The following is a 23,158-nucleotide window of genomic DNA, read 5'->3' on the forward strand; positions in this document are numbered from 1 at the left end:
CTGAATTTTGCACTGGAATTCTCCAAAACAACTGCATCTATGAGAGATAGTAATGCTCAAATCTAATGTGTGTTCAAATATACACTATATTAAGAACAGTGCTCACAAAAATGTGTATTAGACAAATTCCTCATGCGATGTTGCGAACAATTTGAGCCTAAGGGCTGTTAGGAGTATACATGAAGGCTGGGGCTTGGCAGGCTTTGAATCTGGCAGGATTCATAAATAAACAAAGGCTCGTCTACCCTCTTGTCAAGCTGAAGCAAAGAAACTTCTTTAAAAAAAAACAACAAAAGAGATAACTTTTTCCCTTGGGAACAGTTACTCCATCCGTAGCTGTGTGGCACTCTGGCAGTGGTAAGGAGAGCAGCAGCAGCTGCTGCAGTGTCCTCTGTCTTTGGCAGCTTTCCTCTGACAAGAGGGCCAACACGTGCCCTTTGTGTAGATCAGGGGGCGGCAGGGGCTTAATCCTCTTTGCCTCGGAGTACTTTGTGTTCAGAGACTCAGCACTGGCAGGAGTGAGCCACTGAGTCACCTGCCATACATCTGCTGCAATGGGAAGCACATCTAGAACTTTCCATTATCTTCTGGCTTCCTGCCTAAGGGCTTGTCCATCTTCAAGGAAAAGAATGCCCATGTGTGTTTTTGAAGTCCCCGCACCTCATATATTCCAATAACAATGCTCCTCCACCTATCCGTGCCTTTGGCGCACTTGACGGCACAACTGCAGTAAGGGTACAATCCAGCACAACTTCAGGCAGTAAAACGGCTGGAGCATGTCGGGACCACGGAAACGAATAGGACAGAATCAAAGCTGGCACACTTGGGCATCTCCTGAGACAGCAACTGTGAGCAAGGCATATCTGCCCAATGTCATATAACACTTTTTCCTCCAAAAAATTAAAGCCACTGCAATCTAAATGGAATTGGCCAGACTTTGAATCTGCAGCTTCATTCAGAGGTGCTCTCTGCACCTTGGTGCCGCAAGATAGTTGTTTAAATGAATACTGATTAACCGAATATGCACACCGATGGGACAGAATGAATGTTTTTCTTGGGGACCCGGCAGCAGCCAGTGTGGACATGAGCATTAACCCAGACTTTAGGAAGCTGGGTATTTTATCAGGGTCTCTGTAGTGATGTGCAGCAGAGGGCAGGATTTTCCTACTTTATGGGAGCACCAAGTGCCAAAGTAATTTGTCATCATGAGATGTTTATTTTAAAATGTGAGATTTACAGTGTAACAAGTCTAGTGATAGAAACAATAGTATTTCCTTATTACTGTGCTCCTTGCATTTTTACCTCATGAAAGCACAGATAAAAGTATGGTATCAGCAGATGTGAACACCAAACTTCCCAGGAGTTGTGTCTTATCTTGTTTAAAGAAAATATGTAAACATTTTGTTGATAACACTCTAGGAAATATCACTTCCTGCATGGCTGCAAGAGCTGGTTCAAGATGTCTTCTGTAAACTTTGGGAGTACGACCAAGGTCTCGCATACTTTCCGCATGGTGTAGTAGCTTGTAGCATCATGTGCCAAGGGCATTTATGCATAAAATAGGACGCAAATTAAAACGAAAAGAAAAACGGGGTGCCCGCATATATTTGTGTCTGCTCTGTTTCAAGGGTATAGTTACCATAATTTCGTGCAGTGCCTCTGGAAAAGACCCCGTCTCATGAAAGGAAAGTGTTTCTATTGTGTTGCAGAAGAAGTTTGTGCAAAGCTCTGTGCTTAATTTAGCATTAAGCAGAGGGCATTGCTGAAATCAGCCATTGCAGCAGTGTCAATGACAGCATCGAGGCAGTAATGAAATGGCCGACTTTTTGTATGGTGCGTTAAGCAACACTTTTGTTGTGGTTGTTGTTGTCACCCTAGTATGAAGAAGGAAAAAAGAGAAGAAAGCCCAACTACAGCAGTGTTGACCTTTCTGAGGTTGAATGGGAAGACAGGGATGATGTGGTGAGTAATTCTTCTGCCCTTGCTTGTCGAAAAGGTCAGTTGCATTTGCTTCCAGTCTGAGGAAGTAGCAGGAAGAAAAAGGAAGTGATAAGGCATGGGGAGCAATTTGTTCCGGTCATATTTTAATGTGAACTTACCTAAAAAGTATTTGCATTTTTGTACCAAAGCTTAGTGATCCTTCAAAATTTGCACAGTTTTGCAAGAAAGTTGCCCAAGTCAGGAATGTGTAGAAAAATGTGTATGTTATGGGGGGGAAATTCATATATGCATTGTATTCTGAAACTTGTTTAAAATGTCTGTGAGGCAATATACAACACATAAAAAATGATAGGAGTACACTTTCTTGCAAAGTTTTTAAAAAATCTCTATTTTCAGACTAAAACCAAATTTAAGACTGAAAAAAATGACAAACTGAAAGACATTTAAACTGACAAATCAATCCATCTCTAGAAAAGATAGATAACACCTCCTTTTATTTCACTCAGAATTAAAAATAATTTTCATTGTGTATTCGTTCTTTCATGCACAGAAACATTCCAAATTTCTTCATGTCGCTTCCCTACTTCCCTCTTCTTCCACACATAAACCTGCTGTTGTCTGGCTTGCTAGGGAGTGACCTTGAAGGGAAGGCCTTCCTTACCAAGGCAGGTATTTGAAAGTGCAGCATTTCTGCAGGTTGAATTCCCATTCTGCTTTGGTTCGTTAGCCCTGCTCCTTCACAGCAGCAGGGGGTGGGGTAAAGAGGAAAAGGGGAGAATTCAGTATCATACGGGGTTAGGCCAAGAACAAGCAATAAATTTCCCTTGGTTCTGCCACAAGAGGAGCCTGCTGGGTCAGAGCAAAGCCTGACTCGTCTGCTGTCCTGTGACCCACAGTAGCAAACCAGATGCCCCTCGGAAGCTCACCAGCTAGTTGTGTGTAATGACCCCCTCCAGTGCCTGACGTGCAGGTCCAGGGGGTAGTGTATGGCCAGACCTTCCATGGATAACTCATTTATTGATGCCCCTGTAAGGAACCCAGGGTGGCATATAGGACTCCCCTTCATTCCATTTAATCTTACAACAATTCTGTGAGGAGGTTAGGCTGTCCCACTCATGGTGCAGTGGGGACAAGCACCTGGGTTCCCTGGATCAAGCCCCCTGATCACTCCACCACACCAACTCTCTTAGTCTAATCTGCATTTAAAAGCATTATCACCTCTTGCGGGAGAGAATCTCATTGCTTAGAGTATGCATGCAGGAGGTATGCTCCTCTTTTGCCTATCCTGAATCACCTGGCATTTAGCTTTCCTGGAGGACCTTGGCTTCCAGTATTGTGAGAGAAGGAGAAAATGACTCTCTCTTACCACTCTATCCTGCCTCTCTCTGGTCCTGACTTCCTGCAGTACTGCAATTAGAGTTGCATGAGAAGAAAGTGGCAACAGGCCATACTGAAAGGAGTGAATGCAGGCCTAAGACTTGTTCTGTCAAGCATCATGTTCAAAACCTTGCTCAACCAGGATGTTCCCTCACTGGCTTAGAACGGGTCCTCCAGCCCAATCTGTCTCATAGATTATTTTAATATAAACTGAAATAATGCCCTGCAGTCACCTTGTGGATCCTTATTACAGTTATATTTCACCTGCTTTTATCTTTTGCAACAAGCCCAAATTGGCTTACAGATTCATTCTCTCTGTTTTATCTTCACAACAATCCTGAGGTGTAAGTTAGACTGAGACTCAGAAACTGATGTACTTTTGAGTTTTGTGGCCGAGTGAGAATCTGGACTCAAATATCCTGAGCCCCTCTCCAACCCTCTAACCACTTCTCCACACTTGATATAAGTATTAACATAAAACACTTGACTCATGGCAACCCTGCAGATGAACGGCCCTCCAGAATGTCCCGTCTTTAACAGCCCCGTTCAGCTCTTGCCAACTGAAGGCTGTGGCTTCCTTTATGCAGTCGAGCCATCTCCTAGCTGCTCTTCCTCTTCTGCATTCGAGGAAGGCCTGTCACACCCCACTAGCTTAGAGCTTGGTTAGATGCAGGGTGAGGAGATAATAGGTCCAATATTACCGTGGGGCCGTAATTGTAAAGGACCTCATATAGGATCTCTAGCCATCAGCAGACAGCTCTGACTCCTGTCTGTCTAATTCCAACATTAGATCAAGCAACAGCAACAATGGTACCAATTTTTTCTAAGCTACCCTGTATCTCCAAAGAAACTTCTCTTTCAGTTATGTTGCAGTCTAAGATGCCAAAAAAAAAAACAAACCCCTAACCATTTTTAAAGGACTACATTTTTCGTTTTTGTGCAGACCACAGTCCAAAATTTAATCATGTTATTCCTGCCCATCTAATGCTTTATCTTTAGTATGTGTTAATCTCATTCTTTCTGTTCCAAGATCGCACTCTTTCCTTCTTCATGTCATCCCTATTTCTGCTTTCTAATCTCTTGACTTCTCCTTTCCCTGCCATTCTTTATTTGCATGTCAGGTTTTTTAATGCCATAGTGTATCGAAAGTTGTCCCTCCGTCCACAGCTTAACCTTTGTCTGGGCATTCTGTTACTTCCTTTATACATCTAATTTGCTAGACATGATTCATTTTGTACAAATCCTTAATTGTAATTTTCCAGCTTTTCTGCTTTCAGCTCCTATTATTTGGTTTTTCCCCATAACAACTGTACTGACCAAAGTCAGGCCTGCCATCCTGCCTGTATGGTCATAGATCTTTCCTAGCACCTTTCTCCAAAACAGTACTACATTAGCATCTCCTATATCCTTCCAAACTTTTCACTCATTTCAATGGAAGTTTCCCATATTTACAATGTCACATCTTTAAGAAATTTGGGATTCATCACACAGGTCTACCTCTGAAGCATTGACCATATTCAGATGTGGTCACTTCTTGATAAATTTCCTCTGACTCAGGTGTATGCTTCCCTTCTCCACTACAAAATAAATATCCTTCTTACAAAATAGATATCTGCTTCAGTCAGAATGCCCCACTCAATTTGTACTTAATGAAATCATTTGTGAGTTTAACAGTGTTGATCCTTTTTGTTGATTATTTTTTCTCATTTTTAAAGGGGTCATGCTGCCTCATTGGTTGAACTTTTGCCATTTTTTGTAAATAATTCCATTTGAGTTTGAATGTTTTCTGCATTCCTTTCAGCAACTTCAACCTGACTTTTCTTCCCTCAGAGTTACCAAGTTTTAATCTTCTTACAACCCATTCTTTTTCATTTTAGATCAACATTTGCACATGAAATTCTCCAGTTGTGGAGAACATGATCAAAATATAGAAGTTTCACAAGTGCTAAAGTCCTCTATCCAAGGCATTGTTAAAAGACAGCGCATGTTCCATCAATTGTCATAAGGCCAGATAAAAGAGAAGTCCTGCTCAGATAACAGACAGGATATGCACCCAGGCTGAATTATGGCAGAGTGACTGAGGGAAGGGCCCAGGTCTGTGAGCGGGCTCCCCACTTTGAGGGTTTGCTATAACCTCTTTGTCACCTTCAAGGGCTTGATACCGTCAAGAGAATCTCTGAAAATAGTGTGGGGCACTTCTTATAAATACCAGATCCTCTTGTCTCTGAGTTGAGAGACCCAGAATTACACATTCATTTTCTCATTCCATAAGTGGAATAGTTCTGTGTAAGTTAAAAACAGAGTTTGAGAAATGGCCCTGTACCCCATGAGGTATGGTGAGAACCTTGCCTCAGGTGGCAAAGCAGGAGGGATGGTGGATGGCTTGCCTTTCCATCCACTGCCTGGAGGGTGCCCCCTGCCACAGGGACTCAGTTGGCAGTCACAGGGGCTACCTCTGTCAACATCTTCTTGGCCCAGAAACACTGAGTGGGCGCACAGAAGGACCCATCAGCCTTGTCCTAGCAGTCCTATCTGACAAAAGATCCTTCAGAGCGAGGCTTGGCATATCCCTGGTGCTTGCCTGCTGTCGTTTTACTTGCAAACAGTGAAAACTTATTTATTGAAAGCATCTTAAACATTTTTACTTCTTTGCCAATCAATTGTCCCTTTATCTGCTCTTCTTGCATTATATGTCATGAGATTTTATGCATAAAAAAGTGAAAGTGTTTAATCAAGAAAGAAATGCATTCACCAGAAGTAACTTGTACTGAATTCATCTTGGCATTCTCTCTAGTGCTCTAACATCTGAACCCACCATTTCCCAGTCCTGCCATTCCTGCACTTCTAGATACATATACTACAGGATGAGTTTGCCCATGAAAATATTACTGCTATAGCAAATGCTTTCTGGAGCACCAATGGTCCCAGACCCCACCCCGAGGAGTCCTTTCTCAGAGCACAGGGGCCAACTTGCCCACAATGCTTTGCTCTTATGAAGGAACCTTCAGAACAAGGGACTGATGAGGGAGGGGTGGATGGAAGAAACCTTCCAGGTCTCTTTAAAGACCTCATTATTTCTGAAGGTGAATGTGCAGTTTCTCTAAACAGTTTCCAGAACTGCAACCCCTTTATGTCATTCCATTTTACTGACTTGTATGAGACAAGAAAAAGGATAAATGAGCAATCCAATTGTCCACATTTCTTTCTGTGTCTGTCTGCAGAGAAAAAGGACCTCTGTGACATCAGGGACACTGAGAGGGAGGAGTTTGAGGAGACAGGGATGGCATCTTCTAACTTCACCCCCCCACACAAAAAAAATTCACTCTACCCTCTGAGTCCAGAAAAGTTTCCCACCCTATAGTAGAAGATGAAACCTTGCATTGTGATCTGCTGGTCATTCTGGTGTTTACAGTCTATGGATTGCTTTTTGACATTGCACCCAGTAACAAGAATTATCCTTTTAATAAGATTATTGGAAGTCTAGCTTTATTTGATAATATTTAAAATGTCTTTAACAGTGAAAGGTGTAAATCAAGAAACTTTGGATTTGAAAGTGTATTTTACTACTTTTATTTGATGTAATCGTGTCTGGCAAGTTGGAGGAAAGATGTTGTACCTTTATATCATTGGCCACCAATTTGGACCATGTTGAGATAGCAAAATAACAATCTATAGAATAGATGAAAAATTGCACTACAAAGCCAAGAACTATATTCACAGGGATATATATATATATATTCCCAAATGCATACTTGATCTTAAAAGCTACGACGGTTTTGGAGGCCCTTTTCGTAAATCTGCAACTTGCCTGAGGGTTGTGTGGGGAGCGGGTCCTGGAATACTGCAGGCTCTGAAATGGAGAAAAATGAGAAACATGTTAAAGATAAATGGAACAGTTCTTTAAACATTAGAAAGTAGATTGGTAATTAAGACCAGCTCTCCAAGTCCAAAACCACAAAAGTTAAAAAGGGAAAATATTTCCAGAATTGCCTATTACGCATTGTGTTTTTTTTAAACCTACAGTAAAATATATGTTTTATTTTATACATGCCTCCAGCAAAAAATTATTCTTTTACACTCACTGACTGAAGAGTAAGATTGTTAACTCTAATCTAGATGGCTCAGAGTTAAATTTAAAGAGCTGCAAACATAGCAGTTTTCAGTAAGCCTGCCCTGCTCATATTTAAAAACAACAACAGTACAATAATAGTAAAAATCTCTTTCACTGGCAACTGCATGACCTTCCTTCCTACCCAAAAAGCCAGCATGGCACCCAGGACAACAATGCTTGCAAATTGTCTAGAAAAAAAATCTGTTGCTGTTGCCAACAGTAGGATTGGAGCAGCAGGATTGGAGAAGGAGAAAGAGGCACAGGGCTGCTTTTCAGTTCTGGAAGGCCACTGTCCCTTCAAATACTCTGAAATGTACATCCCAGCCAAGAGTGCTTTGTGAAACGCACCTGTATGCACCGCATACTTCAGCCTGCATGGCACAGTCCGTTTGGTGGTAGTTTAGGGATTTTGCCTGGGAAAATAGGAAACAGAAGGGGTTCAGGTTGTGCCACCCAGCTTCCATCCCAAAGCTCGAGCATTTACTTGGCCTTCACAAGCATGTATGGGATCCCTATTTACATTACAGTCAGGGGACAGCACAGCACATAAAAAGAACTACCAAATTCCAGTTTGGGGCCTGTGTGGAATCCCGCTGAGAAATTCCTCTGTTCTGTTGGCCCTACTGGCTAGGGATGATGGGAGCTGTAAGCCAAACTTCTGAAGGGCCACAAGTTGCTTAACCCTGCTTTCATGGTATTGAAGTTATTTCTTATTCCCCTTGATATTGCTTGGCTATTTCTCTCAATTCTCTTGACTACCCCATATTGGGCAAAATTTGGAGACAACTTTCAGGTCCTATAAACTTTCTCCCCTGGGCAGAATGTACCTTCCCACTTCCGGCTTTTGGTAGCACATGGTGAGAAGTGTGTCAGTAATACTGTAGCAAAGTTGGTTTCCCAATCTGAATTTTCTTGTGGGTTCAGGTTAAGCAGGGATTTGCGGGACACTCCTCACTAAGTAGAAAAATGTTTTTAGTTTTAGTGAAACAGTTTTAGTGAAACCATCTTTGGATATTCCACCCAAACCAGAAATGAAGAATGCCAAGGAACTGAGTAGTCTGAGGCAAGCAGAGGACCAAATGAAATGTGAGCTTGGCAGTGAATGTGGCTGCAGTTGCTTACTTTTAAAATGGCAGCTGGGGCTGCAGGTAGAGAGTGCTGAAGGAATTTGCTCTTTGAAAATCGTGGTGTGAATGCGCCTGATCCACAACTCTCATACTAATTTGTGGAACGCAATACATTCCACACTTCCGTGTGTCCTAAAGCAGTTCTTGGGTCAATGAGCTTCTCAAAATTTCATTGGCATTTCATTTAAAAATGCATATTTTGGAAGAAAATGCTTTCAGAGTAGAAATAGGTTTAAAACGTATTTTTCAGTATATATTTAAATGCTCATTTTCCTGCAGATTGCTTAAGAAATTTGCAGATTAAGATGGAAATGAGATGGGATGATTAATGCGTAAATGCATGTGAAAGTGCCACAGACTGGAAATACACCAGTTCATCCATCCCCAGTCTGGAACACCTCACTTCAGTTTTAAGAGGCAATATAGAACTGAAACATGATGCACTCTGGGGACTTCCAGACAGCAATAAATTCTATAATAGGGAATGTCAGGGAAGTCTCTGCTGCATTAAAATGGGGTTTAAACTGATCTAGCTGCAATTCTATACCCAGTGTATTGGGAGTAATGCCAATCAGATTCCACAGGATGTACAACTAAGCAAAGACATGGAGCATTCACTGTTAGTTGGTGTAGTGAGCCAACTTGTTCCTTCTTTGAACAATCACCAACCACAGGCTGTTTTCTTTGCCAAACTTTCTTTATTGCTCCCAAGTACAAATCACCCAAAACAGATCCCTGAGCATTAACAGAGCAGTTTGTTGAACCCAATCTAGTGATTACCTTCAGGAACTCTCCTTATGAGCATGCCTCTGCCCCAACCCTTCAGGAGGGGTTTTCTGAAGGTAAGCACACCTCCTCTGTGCACACTGCTCATCCAACTGGGCCACTCGCCTCTGCTGATGCCTTGCCACAGGGTCAAGTGTGGCAGGGGGCTGGTCTGTGTCTGAGAATGCCTCATCCCCAGCGGCACCTCCCCCTGGCTGTACATCTGGGCGGTTCCCAGGAACTGCCTGGCATGGTGAAGCATCTGGCCTTGAGATGATCACCTCTTCCTGCTGCATCTCAGGACCTTGAGGTAACCCAAGCTCCCCATTCTCATTGAAACATTCCTCATTTTCCTGTTCTGAATCAGCATCTGTAATGTGGCCATTAATCCATGAGAACACTTGCCCAAGCCTGCCCTCCCCCCCCCACCCCGCATCCCTCTTGCTCCCAAAGGCTGGCAAACCTCTTCATAAGTAGCCCTAGAAGTAATCCTTTTGCAAGGGTCTGGAGAACATGGAGTGTGCTCAGGGCTCTTCAGAGCCCCACCCCCCTTTGAGATGTTGGGCACAATGGTGACCTTGGAAGGGAATCTCCAGAACCCACAGTCTCCCCCCCCCCCCAACCCCCCGGCCACTTTGGAATGAACTTGCATTAGGGGCTTACTAAAGTGGCTTTGGAGGACCTCTGAGCGCTCTGGAAGTGGGAGGGGAGGGGAGGGCAGGGGGATGCCAGGATAACAGAAATCCTTGGCCTTCTCCAGCCCCAGCCCTTCCCCCACCAGCACACCTCCACTAGATGCTGAGCAGGGGAGTGGAACAAAGTGGGATGGCAGAAATGGTTTCTGACGCCCAATCAGCAGCATCCTGGATACCTGGAAGCCTCCAGATGGAAGGCTTCCATCCAGTGAGACACAAGCTCCAGGTTTTTGTGTCCTAAAGTTTAGAATGATGGAACGATGCTAAAAACAGATAACACTATTTCAAATGAGATGCAAACGTAACATAGTTCTGTGGCGTGGTGAACAACCTGCAGTCCTAGGCCTAATTTAGGTCCCCAGCCTAAGTTTATATTCCCTCTCAAATCTTTGGCAAGTGCTATCTCTCCCTCTTGTTGCTTGGGAAGGAAGACGGGGAGGGGGAGGGGGAGGGGGAGAAGGCAGAGAAGAAGGTTGATAGTGATAAACCCACTTCAGCCTTGGTCCTGCCCACCAATTAAATGCAGGCCCCTGCAGGTTAGCCATGAGGCAGTGCAGCTCTTGGCAGAAAGAGTGACTACCCAGCCTGATCCACAAGAATGGATTGTGTTCCAGGTTCATACAGTCACTACGGCATCCAGTGAGAACCAATGAGTACACTGGTGCGAATACTGGGCTGGGGACCTGGGCATCTGGGCTCCAGTCCTTCACTGCCATGAAGCTCCCTAGGTGACTGGGGCAGTCCCAGAATCTCATTCTAATCTGCCTCACAGGATTGTTGGTGTGGGAATAAAATGGAGTACAGAAGAGCTCTGTAAGCCACTCTGGGTTCCTTCCAAGGGAAAAATGGTGGCTATCAATGCTGTGTAGTAGTAATAGCAACAAAAATAACCATGGCAATACGTGATGCCCCCCCCCCATGGTGTCCCATATCCTCTTATGACATGATGTTGGACTACCGGTAGTCCATGTTCTCAGTTTTAATATTACTAGCTCTAGTACCCATCACAAAAGTTAGCAGTGATCACAAGAAGGAAAATTTGTGGGCGTGGGAAGAAAAGGAGAGCGTGAACTTGGTCCCCAGTTCAGGGACAGGCCATGGCTAAGTGACAGTGGACATGCTTTACATGCAAGACAGTCCCAGGGTGCATCTTTGGCTAGATAAAAGATGAATTTTCTTTATCACTGTAATCAGATAGCAAATGAGGCACCAAAATGTCTTCTCCGTGAAGGAGTGTCAGTAAAGCAGGGCTGGATGGACCAATTGTTGGATTGTGCTAGTTCCTCTATTTTCCTAACTTTTGAGTACGAGCTTGAGCCATCTTTTGGTGAAAAGGTGCGGTACAAATTAGATCAAATCAGTAAACAAGTTCTGGTTTTCTGCTCTATGTGTTAGGAAGGTCCTCCATTGAATGGAACATGAAAATACTGCTAATGTTCAGTTATCACATAGCTGTCTAAAAGAAAAGGTTTCATACTATCTGTCTGTCACTCCCATATTTCTGCTTCCTAAAGGAGACCACTGTGATCCAACTGTTTTAGATCAGATCCTGTTAGCTGGAGGTCTAGATGATAGAGCTCAGCCCGTTTACGTTGCCAGTCCATGTGAACTGTGCAAATACTAGGCTTGATTCTGCAGTTGCTCATATTACCAACAGTGTTCTGTTCCACTCATGCATCTGTTTCAGGGTGGGGGCAGTGAAGTCTTTGCATGAAGATTTCTATGTATTTTTCCATAATCTTCTCAAAACATATACATTTTTCTATGCACTTTTCTAATTATAAACATTTTGCAAGCTATAGTTTGTACCTTTTTTATAAAATGTATTCTGTGCACATTACTTTGTGAACCACAGCGCAGGATTTGGAAAACTGTGCATGTATCATGTATTAATGTATCATTCTATTCTGGTTCATGTGGAAATTTGGCAAGTACAAATTTGTAAGTTCATGTTAAAATGTGAACCCAATGAATTTCTCATCTTTCTCTACTGGTAATTTCCCTTAGATCCAAATAATAATTCGGCATTTAGCCTCTGTTTTATAATCCATTTAAAATGATTGGAAACGTCTTTTAATTGGTAGGAAAATAACATGGGGTGGATGCAGATATGCCTTCTGTTAATTGGGTGAAAGAGTTTTATTTTCCCACATACTGGGAATGGAAGACATTTGAAAATTTTGCTTCAATTCACCTTTTCCTAATGTACTGTTAATTATATGCTAGCTATTTGTTTTTGTTCTTGTTTTCTATTTTAAGCTTCGAAATGCCATGGTGAATCGGAAAACAGGAAAATTCTCCATGGAAGTGAAGAAAACAGTGGACAAGGGGGTATCTTACAGGAAATGTTTTTCCACCTACATGTAAAATGAATAGTTGTGTTTAGAAAGCTAGTTTTAAAAGTATGTTTGGAATGGAAAACTTCCCCAAGATATGATTTCCTGCATATTTATTAATTGTACATCGGATATAAGTATTTGCATGTGTGCATGTATCTTGCTCTTATTAATCTTTCTAGAGATTATATGCTTGCTTTTGCAATTCACCTTGCAAGCATTTCATAACAAACCCAGTGTGGGTTTTTTCTCTCTCTCCATTTTTGAATCTAGAAGCGGGTGTTGGTGATGACAAATGACTACTATTATACAGACATCAAGGGGACCCCTTTCAGGTAGGGCAGCAATGAATAAATGGAACATTTCATCAGGCACATTGCTGTTGCATTTGTACAAGCCTTGCAAGCTCATTAAAAGCTCATCAGAAGGGGCTGACAATAAAATATCTCTGGACAATGCTGGAAAAAGCAAGGGGAAGGGACCTTGGAGCATGCCTTTTCAGGTTTTGTTCAGAGATGGAAAGTTTGTGAAAGATCAACATTCTGGCCGGGGTCCAAAGCTGTCATTCAGAAAGCACTCCATTCTCTTGTGTGTTGGGAAAAGCAAGTTGCGTGTGTTCTTGCCTCTGTACTGAGCCCTTCCTGCCATCGAAGAGAATGGGCAGTCCTGTTTGGTTGGAACTCTGTGCAAGGAATTGTGCCCTTTGAAAGACTGCACTAACAAGCACTCCTGTGTGTGCAGCGAAATGCAGGTGTGCTCAGTGGAGGTTTATCTGTCAGGGCTAAGAACTCATTGGAAGGTATTGTTAAAATTTACATTGAACAAGAGATGATACATGATCCATCAGAGTCTGAAGTATCACAGTCCAGATGCTTGCCTGCCTGGAGATCCTGCTTCAGTTTTTCTTGTATAGAGACTCACCCTAGGAGGTGAATGAAAATGTCGGTTTTGCTTTCTCCCATGTACAATTGTTTTGAACTTTCCAGTTCTTTTCGTCCCTTTCAGAAGAAAATGTGTGAATGTTGGTAAGTTCCTATCCAAAACCCAAATGAATGACGTTTTCACCCATTTCATCCACCTAATTCAATACATACTGCCATTCCCAGCATGGAAAGGAGCATTTTGTACCTGAAGGATGATCAGAAAAAAGAGATGACAGCTGTAAATCTGCACCACAAATTTGGCTGAATATGAAGAGATTCAAATCTTGATTTTTAAGAGTGAAGCACATAAAATCCTATGCTCGGATGGACAAATCTGTCAGTTTTGGTTTCTTCTATGTTCCATTTTTTTAAAAAAATTCAAGGTCTTTCTATTTTTAAGGAAATTTGTAAATGTTGCTCAGTCCTTAGATAGTTAAAAAAAAACTGTATACAGTTCTTGCAAATCTCTGCCTCACTTGTTAACATTTTTACTCCATATATTTTCACCTCATTTGTTATTAACAGTTAGAAGGACTGATAATCTGACTTGCCATCCTAGATTTGCAGTTCTTGAAGGTAGCAGAACATAAATGTAACACTCTGGTTCACGTGATATGCCAACCCACGAATGGTTCGGAATTGTAGGTGGGTTGCCATGTCATGTGCCTCGCGGCTGCTCCACCAGGGGAGGCTAAACAAGCCACCTGTGATGCCCATGAACCCGCCATGGGTGGGACCCAACTTCCAGCGAGCTATAGATCCAAACCTCCTGGTCAACAGCCCTGAAACGTCATGGACACTCAAGGAAACCGAAGAGATGTACTCAGCCGTCTGTTAACAACACAATCGCTGAAGCCCTTGTTATGTAACAGTGTTATAAGGGAAGCAGCAATGAGAAAATCAACCCAATGCTGCCTTATTTCCATCAGAGAAATATTAGACAGGGCTAAAATATGTAACAGAGTTTGATGCCAAATGTGTCAGTGAGCCCCCATGATCAAAGTCTTCCTATTCTTCCCTTTCTCTTAGCAACTCTTCTGGCTCCCACACTAATCAATAAAGGTTATTTCTCCAGGCAGATGGTTTGCATTTGTCAAGAGCTGCCTCCTTCTCTGGGAGCCCATGGGCTTGTTCACATCTTGGCTCAAGTATGAAGCTGCTGGAGGAACAGCACTGACCTTGGTGGGGCTTGCATTTTAGCATGGGTTACTGCAGCCCTAAATACACAAATGTATACAGTCCATTGCTGCTGGCACAACAATCATGAAATGGCACGGAAGTGGCTGGTTGAGCAATCAATATAACCACTAAGGTTTTGCAAACAAATTGTTCCTAGAGCTGGATCTAAAACTTCAGGGAGAAACACTATCTCCATTTCTGTTCTTTCTACTTGTGTTTATGCCACAGATTTCATGGTCTGCTTTTTGTTTATCTGCACAGTTTAGGTGTGGCTCTCTCTAGAGGACATGGCAAATACTTCTTCAGAGGAAACGTGACAATAGAAGAAGGTAATTCTTTCATGACTCAATCAGATTTCCTGTGAACTAGTTAACTATTGAGTTAATGGATCTAAGGCATAAGGATCTCCCAAGCAGGTCTGCTAACATATTGTTCAGTTGCTTCATGATGAGTTTGGGTCTTTGCACGTGTGCACGTGGAATCTGTTTGAATAGATGAGATCTTCCTTGCAGCTCTCACCCATTTGACTCCAAATTAACAGGGCAAGTAGCACAAGCAGTTTCAGAAAGATGAACTGCAACATTGGGGTAGCAAAGTGGATGTGTCATTCTTTTTCTTTTTGCAGCAGATTTCTAGTTTTCCTGATCAAATTGTTACCATAAAAGTATTAGATTACCTCTCGTTACTGCCTGAATTGTATCTAAAATGCCTGCTGTCCACAGCGGTGTGATTTCTGAAGGTTTTAGGGCCAAAATATATTGGGGGACCTTGGTGCTATTGATTAGGCAACGACAGAGGAACTTTGAGGAGTCATCTCTCTTCATTTTCCATAGTACTTTGACATGGTTATCCCGTGAAACCGATTGGTGGCTGATTTGGGAAAGGCAAAAGGAAGTAGTTCTTCACATAGTGCAGAATTCAACTGTGGAAGTCACTGCTGCAGGTGGTGTTGCCACCAATTTGGCTGGCCTTGAATGGGAATCAGGCAAATTCATGAAGGAGAAGGCTATCCTTGGCTATTAGACACAGACATGGTGATGTGTATCAGAAACTATATGCCTGCATATTCTAGTTGCTGGGGAGCTTGGTCAGGCTGACATCTTCTACCCATCCTACTTGAGGTCTCCTGTGAGGAACTAGTTTGCCAATGTATGAACAGAGTGCTGGACTGGGTGGTCCATTGGACTGGTCCAGTGTGGCTTTTCTTGTGCTCTTATGAGGAAGCTTGCATTCTCCGGTTGTTTTGATGAAATCTGTAGTTACAATAGAGGATTGTGGTTTAGTCGTAGAGGACCTAAAAGGTTCCTGGCTCTTTCCTTGCCTTCGTCAGTTAAAATGGCCCAGTAGTAGGTGATGTGAAAGACCTCTGCTTATACCTCGGAGAGCTAGTGCTAAACAAATAGTTGTCTGATTTGGTGTAAGGGAGTTTTCTAAGTCTGTGATGCTCTTTTCCATGGTGTTGCTTTGTATAGACTCTATTTCAGATCTACTTGGGAGCTTGGGATCCACTAGTAAATTTGAAATAGATTGGCAAGGATTCTGATGGCATCAAATGATTTTCCTCAACCTAGTTTCTGCTGCTGAAATGAAGTAGTGCGTGTGTGTGTGTGAGGGAGGGGGGTTATATGGAAGGACAGATACATCTGCTCAGTTCTGATGCTCCAAAGAAATTCAAGAATTCTTTTAATTATAATGATAAAGCACCTCCCTCTATGGCTGATTGCCACCGAGATGTTTAGCTTTGGACTAACTGGGGCGTGCAGAGACGAGAACCTTGTCTTTCATCCCAGCATTCAGTGACAAGCATCTCAATAACAACATGTCTTTAGCACCAGGCTCCAAGAAAAGTTGGCAAGACTGAAGTCTGCCAGGGCTGCTGTACTGAGCCCTTTTTCTTTCCTGCCCTTGGCTGCTTGTCCATCTGACTTTTCTTTCAAGCCACCAGTTATCCTTTCTTCATGGGTTGACCGTCTTGGACTCTGCTACAAAAGACCTTGGTGTATATGAGTGCCAGCTTGGCCAGGGTGGTGCTATAGACCAGCAGGAGAGCTCCTGATGTAAGTGAGGAAAATCCCAGGCTGGTAGGCCTGAGAAAGAACCCTGCCTGACACCCTGGAGAGCCACTGCCAGTCAGTGTCGGCAACACTGGGCAAGATGCATTGTTCAGGTCAGTGTAAGGCTGCCTCCTGTGTTCTGTGTCTTCCAGCTGTCGAACCCCTGTGATCTTCAGTTTAATTAAATGTGTGACTAGCTGCTGATGCATTTGTGAGGACTGGTAGAAATGCAGCCTCCTGCAGTTCATGATGGTGTAGCCCCTTTGTGCTTTGCTTCATTCTTCAAGAAGGAAGGATGCCTGTCGTAAATTGTAAACTGTGCTGAACTGGGCCCAAAACATCCCAGGAAATGACCCGTTCTCATTTGTTCTGCTTTCAGGATTGCATGATTTAGAACAGCCTGATGTTTCTCTGGCAGATGAATGGTAAGCCTTCCACAGAGCATGCAGTGGGCTTGTACGGTCGGGCTTGGTTTGCCCAGTTCCTCCGCCAGAAAGATCATGCGGAGATCACGCTTACGGACTTTGGTTACATTTATCTTTCAACCGCACTGTGTCCACAGGTCATACTGCAACACGGACCTGCATCCTGAGCACCGCCAAATGACTCAGCTGAAGGCTATTAAAAACTACCTCACAGGGAAAGAGCCATTGCTTCCTTGTGAGTATCTTGTTGATTAAGTCGGAAGTCTGAGAAATACTGTTGATGTTGTCCAACGAAAGACACTAGCTGTCCTTGGGCAAGCCTTTACTTCTTAGCTTCAGTTCCTCCATCTGCAATGGAGGAACCAGGGTAATAATATTGACCTATCTAATATGGTAGCTGAAGGGATCATAACCACGACAATGTTTTGAAAGCCCTCTGAATGCTATAGAAATGCTAAGTATTATCATTTAGGGAGTTCCAACAGCTACTATTTAGAGAGTTGCGCTGGAATGTACACAGCTAGTTACCGGCAAATTCTTTGCATCTATCAATACAAATACAACACATTGGCATACATTACTGGAAAAAAACCCCTAGAAATTGGCCTTATTGCTCATACTCTGTGGTCATAGCTGCTTGTGCCGTGATCTCCTTGAGCTTTGTTAATGAAAGCGCAACTGAGCCATGACTTGGATGTGAGACCTGTAAGCAAACGGAGTGCTGAGAGTAGGAAGATTAAGTACGTAGCATTCTGTGATTTAAACAAATGGTGCTGACCGCAGCACAGCTGTGCACATGCTGCTGGGAATTTTCCATTGAGGGGAAGGGGAAACTGTCCTGAGTGCTCATGCTATCTTTGTCTTCTGTGGGAGCTGATGGCCTGGATGGAACATAGTCTGAATCACAGCCAGTATGCTAGTGTGATGCTGTCAGGCATGGTATATGCTAGATGGGATATGGCAAGGACATAGGGAACTCCTGTAAGGATGAATATATGGAATCTTGAAAGTTCCAATTTCTTTGTAAAAGGGAGAAGTGCTAAGCTTGGCCTCCTTCCCTCCACCTCATCTCAAGATTAAATAGGTGTCAGGAGCCATGCCGAAATGTGTAGTTCGTAACAACAGACTTGTGGAATCCCTGCCAATGGACAGGATCCATCTATTTAGAAGAGTCCCATTGAAATCAATGGGATTTAGGAACAAGAAAATATTTTAAGTACACCATGTCAGCTTAAAGCTGAACCGATCCATTTATTCTGGCATGGGCTTTTGTGGGCACCGTCCACTTCATTAGATGCAGGAAGGGTCAACCTACATTTGGTGTCTTTGGCCAGTCTGCATACACATCTGTGGGAGGTGGCGAGGAATGAAAACAGTGATGTCAGATGAAGTGGAAATGCAAACAAGGAAGAACAATAATCATCAGCTTAACAGTTGCCATTCACAAAAAACTATTGGGCCATAACACAGATTTTGTAGCAAGGACTAGCTGATTAACTTACTGAATTACAGAGCCAAAAAAGAGAATAGTATGGACTAATTCTTGCCTTTGTCATTACTTAAGTGCATTGATTTCAATGGCTGTACGCTGAGTATAACCAAATGTGGATCCCCTTTAGTATCTGCCACATTCCACTCCTTGTATGTTTTCAAATAATGCTTTAAAACTTTATAGGTGATAAAGAATTGATACAGGAAGTACTATTTGATGCAGTGGTGAGTGCACCAATAGAAGCTTATTGGACCAGTCTTGCACTGAACAAATCAGAGTAAGTGAAAACATCACTGTTTACAATACCTTTAATAATGTATTTGGATATAAATTTTCATTCCATTTTAATTATCAGGGTATTAGTGTTTGGGAGGTCTGTTGTACACAATGAATTCGGTTGCCCTTATAGGCTGATCAGTCCTGGTCTGCATTGTTTAGAAATCAGGATCAGTTCATTTGCTTTCTCCAGTGAGCAGCTTTAAAGGGTTGCTCCAGATAAAGGTAAGAAACTGATGGCTGCCCTCCCCTATATATGCCACTGTCCCACATACCTTGGGAGGTGGGGGGATTGCACCATTTGGTCCCTGGATTCTGGTTTGCCAGCCCTTCGCTGACACCACTTCACATACTGAAGGTCAAGCAAACTCATGGGCTTCTGTTTCTAAGAGAGGACATGATTTGCACAAAATAAACACAGTTTTTATGAGCAGCGGACATTTGCACAAATTGCACTAGACCAAATTTCCTAAATGGATTTTTTTTAAATGTGCGAATTGCAACCTGCCTTGGAGATGGAAAAAAACTTTGACTTGGCCTGCTTACAGTCATTTAATCAGAAGCAGGCAGGAAAACCATCAAGCTTAAATGAGCCAGATTTCCCGTGCTGGCACATCCCAAGCTGAGGCCTTGCTTAACAAAGCAGAATGAATATCTCCTAGCAGCAGGGGCTTTTCCATAGTGGGACCAACATTGCCACAGAACCATCTCCCAGAGAGGTACAACTCTTCCAGAAGGCTTTTGGTCAGCATTTCCTGGTCATATTTTTAAACTATTAGGCTGGTGACGGTACTGGGCCCTTGAAAGCCTATGACAGCAACTGCTGGCAAAGTTACAGCACACATGCCCAGTTTTACTTTGAAGCTAACTGCTGCCAGTAATGTTCCTTAGCTTCTAATGCACTTTACGGTGGGAAACAGTAGCAGGAAACTCTCAACTGAGAGAGAGTAAGGTAAGTTTTCACTGTTTGACAGATCACTGATGATGAAGAGAGGAAGGAAAAGGAATAAGCTATGTTGAATTTTTCAGCAGGCTTACTCAGAAGTCAGCCTCTCTGAATGTTCACAGGCATATCTATTCATTTGTATACCTCTACTCAGTTAATGACTTGTTAGTGTTGTATTCTTTTAACGAGGCTTTGTTTGTTTTTTCATAACACAGTAATAATAAATGTCGTAAAAAAACCCAGAGAAAGCCAATGTTTGAAAAAAAGTATGTTGGATTGAGACCAGAGTTAAGGCTATCTTATGTGGCACAAGATCCACAAAGCCAGGAAATGTAGAGATTAGTAATAATGTTGCACGATGTCTCACATTGTGCTTGTGTACCAGCTAAACAGGCATGGGCCAACTCACAGGAGAGCTCCTCTAGCAATACACCAAGGCTCAGAAAGGGGCACAGGTCTGGAACCGTGTGGGGCATCTTTGCTGGTCCGAGCCACTCCCAGCCTGGAAAAGGCAAGAGCAAATGTGGGAGTGCGGGAAGTAACTTTTATGCAAGCTTCATTTGGGACATTGCACAATAGCATTTGTGCAATGGTTCATCTGTTCCGTCCACAGAGCAGCAGATCCTTTCAGTCCTGCGTGCATCATGTAAATGGGCAAACATTTTAATTTTCTGTTAATGCTTAAGTTGATTAGTGCATTTGTTAAACTGATTGAAACTGTGCTCCTAGTTTGCCTCAAAAGACACTGTTTAGAAATATTCTTCTGCTATGGTTGATGTTCTCTTTCAGAAATTCAGACAAAGGAGTTGAAGTTGCCTTCCTTGGAACTCGGACAGGTCTTTCTCGGGTCAATTTGTTTGTGGGGCCTGAACAGCTCACTAATCAGTAAGTCGTACGGGGGCATCAAATAACCACACCGGAAGGAGAGAAACATGAATGTAATTCTAAAACACACCTTTCTCCCCCTTTCCTCTCTTGTTCTGCTGCACCTCCCCCTTCCCTCCCTCCCTGTAAATTCTCTATAACCTAGTTCCACTTTTGAGAAGACAGCAATCTAAATTGATTGTTTTTCAATTTCCTGTAACAGTGTTCCCTATCCTGGTGCCCCCCCCCCCAAAAAAAAACCTTCTGGACTTCATCTCTCATCAGCTCCAGCCAATGTGCCCAGTCATCAGGAATGCTGGGGCATAAAGTCCCAAACACCTGGAGGGACCAGTTTACGGAAGGCTGTTCTGTAGTGTGATATTGAGAACTCTGGTGGCATTTCACATGAGTCAGCACATTATGAGTCTTACTAGATTTATTTTATATTTCAATTTATATCCTGCTTTTTTCCTACAAAGGGCTCAAGGCAGCTTACATCATTCTCCTCCTCCATCTTATCCCCACAACAACAACCCTGTGAGGTAGGTTGGGCTGAGAGTCTGTGACTGGCCCAAAGTCTCCCAGTTGGCTCCATGGCTGAGCGGGGACTCGAACCCAGGTTGTCTGAGTCCCAGTCCCATGCTCTTAACCACTGCACCACATTAGATGGTAGCGTTTGGTCTCTTTCTGCTCCACATGGATAAAGGGTTAACCTGGCTCTGGTCCCAGCAGCTAACTTGGCCCTTCTTGCTTCTTCCCTGAGAATGCAGGCCCACGGCTCACCGCCAGTTCAAATCAGATGGCTGGAGAATGCCCAGGGGGCATTGCACATCGATTTTCCTGCCCCCAGACCTAAGCCACCCAGGACAGAGCAGGGAAACATGGTAGCAGGAGAGCCAGCAGGCAGTGCCACAAGTGGCGATTGTTGGTTCTCCGCAGCAGAGCATCTTTTCCTGCCAAACATCACCAGTGCCAAATTGGAAACAGCTGTTCACACGTGCAGGGGAGGAGACCACTTGAGGCCCCTAGAGTGGCAGACTCATGGATCATTTTGCTTTGAGTGAGGAATCTGGGAACGGGAGTCCCGGTAGCCTCCCCGTGAGAGAGGTTGCTCCTCTGGGGCGTGGGGAGTGCCTGCCCTTGCCACCTCTGCTCTGCCCTTCCCAAGGCCAAGGTGAGTTTTGGTACCCCGTGCCAAAGCAAGCCGTCAGCGGGACTGTGCTCTCCTTCAGCCTTCCCCAGCACTCAAGCAAGGGTGCTCCTTTTCCCAGCATCCCTGCCCCAACTATTCTCATGCACAGTTCCAAATGAGAAATCTGGACGAGTAACAGCTGTGCAGGTTCGTCACGCGAGGGAGCTGTGGCAGGGCACCTTCAGCCCGAGCCAGGTGCTTCTGAAGGGAGGGGCTTTGAAGTGCGGTGGAATCGCCTTGGGGCTGCTTGCGCATGCGTGCCATGCGTCCGGGTTTAGGTTGAGCCAGCCTGCCCTAAAGCACAACAGATGAAAATCTGATTCAACAAGTAATACTGAGCCTTTTGGTCTTCCTAAAGGCAACTCCTATCTATCCTCTTTGGAAGGGATGTGTATAGGGGGCGGGCGGGGGATCACTTTGGATCTCCCTGCCAGTTGCACTCCATCCATCAGAGACAGCTTGCTGAAAATTAAAATCTTCGTTCAGAATGGCTGCAGTCCAAAGTGTTGTTTTTCAAAGCATGCTTCAGGAGTGCTTTGAGGTCTGGTTTTGTTTTTGAACCTTGGACCCCATGCTCTTGAAAGTCCCTCAGTTTGCAGTGTGGCTTGGAGGGGCTGCTGCTTGAGAGATGGAAGCCCAAAGTCTCCTTTGGCGCATGGAACTAATTGCACACTTGGTTGGATTCCGGCCAAGGTGTTCCGTAAAACAGTGTCACTTAAGAATCTGAAAAGTATGGCTTGAAATGTTTTCCCCATTTTTCAGCAAGGTGGTGGTGGTGGTGGTGGTGTAATGCTTACTATCAATTGCATTCTTACCTGAGAAGCCATGGTAAATACAAAATCCCTCTTACATTCTTCCACAGTGATTTGTGTAAGGGAAATATGAACAAGAACTTAATTTTTGAAGTTTGATTATAAAGAAACAAAAAGGCAGCAAACATTTTATGTTTCCTTCTGTTTCAAGAGACTTCCTGACAGCTGAAGACAAGGAGAATATTTTTAATGCTGATCATTTCCCACTCTGGTACAGAAGAGCTGCTGAGCAAATTCCAGGAAGCTTTGTGTACTCCATCCCATTCAGCACAGGTATGTCCTGGAGTTATGCTAATTCTTCCCTAGTTTTTCAATTGCTCTGTTAATAAAATTTGGTGCATGATTTTTTAAAACATTATCTTACTTAAGATGATCATAATTTGCAAGATGCAACCTAATATTACCCTTTGCAGCACAGTCTATTTTTAATTATTTGTGTGACTGTGCTGATTTGCAGTAAGGGTATACCTGTATTCAGAGATACACAGTACCTGGGGGCCATAGGATACTTCCAGTGCCTGGATCCAGGGCTGCAGACTGAGGTTCGAGCCGGGGTCTGCACACTGGCCCCACCCGCGGCTGGCGGGAAAAGAACTGGCTGCCTCTGTAAAACCGGTAACAGCCTTGGAAAGGAGGTAGAGGG

The 23,158-nt window shown here is 43.5% G+C and overlaps 1 protein-coding gene across 1 annotated transcript in view; it reads left to right on the forward strand.

Annotated features, from left to right (window-relative positions):
- Positions 1-23,158, forward strand: part of CACNA2D3 (calcium voltage-gated channel auxiliary subunit alpha2delta 3) — a 648,113-nt gene that overhangs the window by 518,756 nt on the left and 106,199 nt on the right. Inside the window, exons 18-26 of the mRNA XM_044451514.1 lie at positions 1,879-1,962; positions 12,276-12,347; positions 12,626-12,687; positions 14,716-14,783; positions 16,888-16,933; positions 17,071-17,168; positions 18,609-18,702; positions 20,437-20,532; positions 22,667-22,788. Of these exons, the coding sequence (XP_044307449.1) occupies positions 1,879-1,962; positions 12,276-12,347; positions 12,626-12,687; positions 14,716-14,783; positions 16,888-16,933; positions 17,071-17,168; positions 18,609-18,702; positions 20,437-20,532; positions 22,667-22,788 (742 nt within the window). The remainder of the gene's footprint in view (positions 1-1,878; positions 1,963-12,275; positions 12,348-12,625; positions 12,688-14,715; positions 14,784-16,887; positions 16,934-17,070; positions 17,169-18,608; positions 18,703-20,436; positions 20,533-22,666; positions 22,789-23,158) is intronic.

The sequence above is a fragment of the Varanus komodoensis genome, unplaced genomic scaffold (assembly GCF_004798865.1).
Source record: "Varanus komodoensis strain SLA01 unplaced genomic scaffold, ASM479886v1 scaffold6_2, whole genome shotgun sequence".
Taxonomy (NCBI): Eukaryota; Metazoa; Chordata; class Lepidosauria; order Squamata; family Varanidae; genus Varanus; species Varanus komodoensis.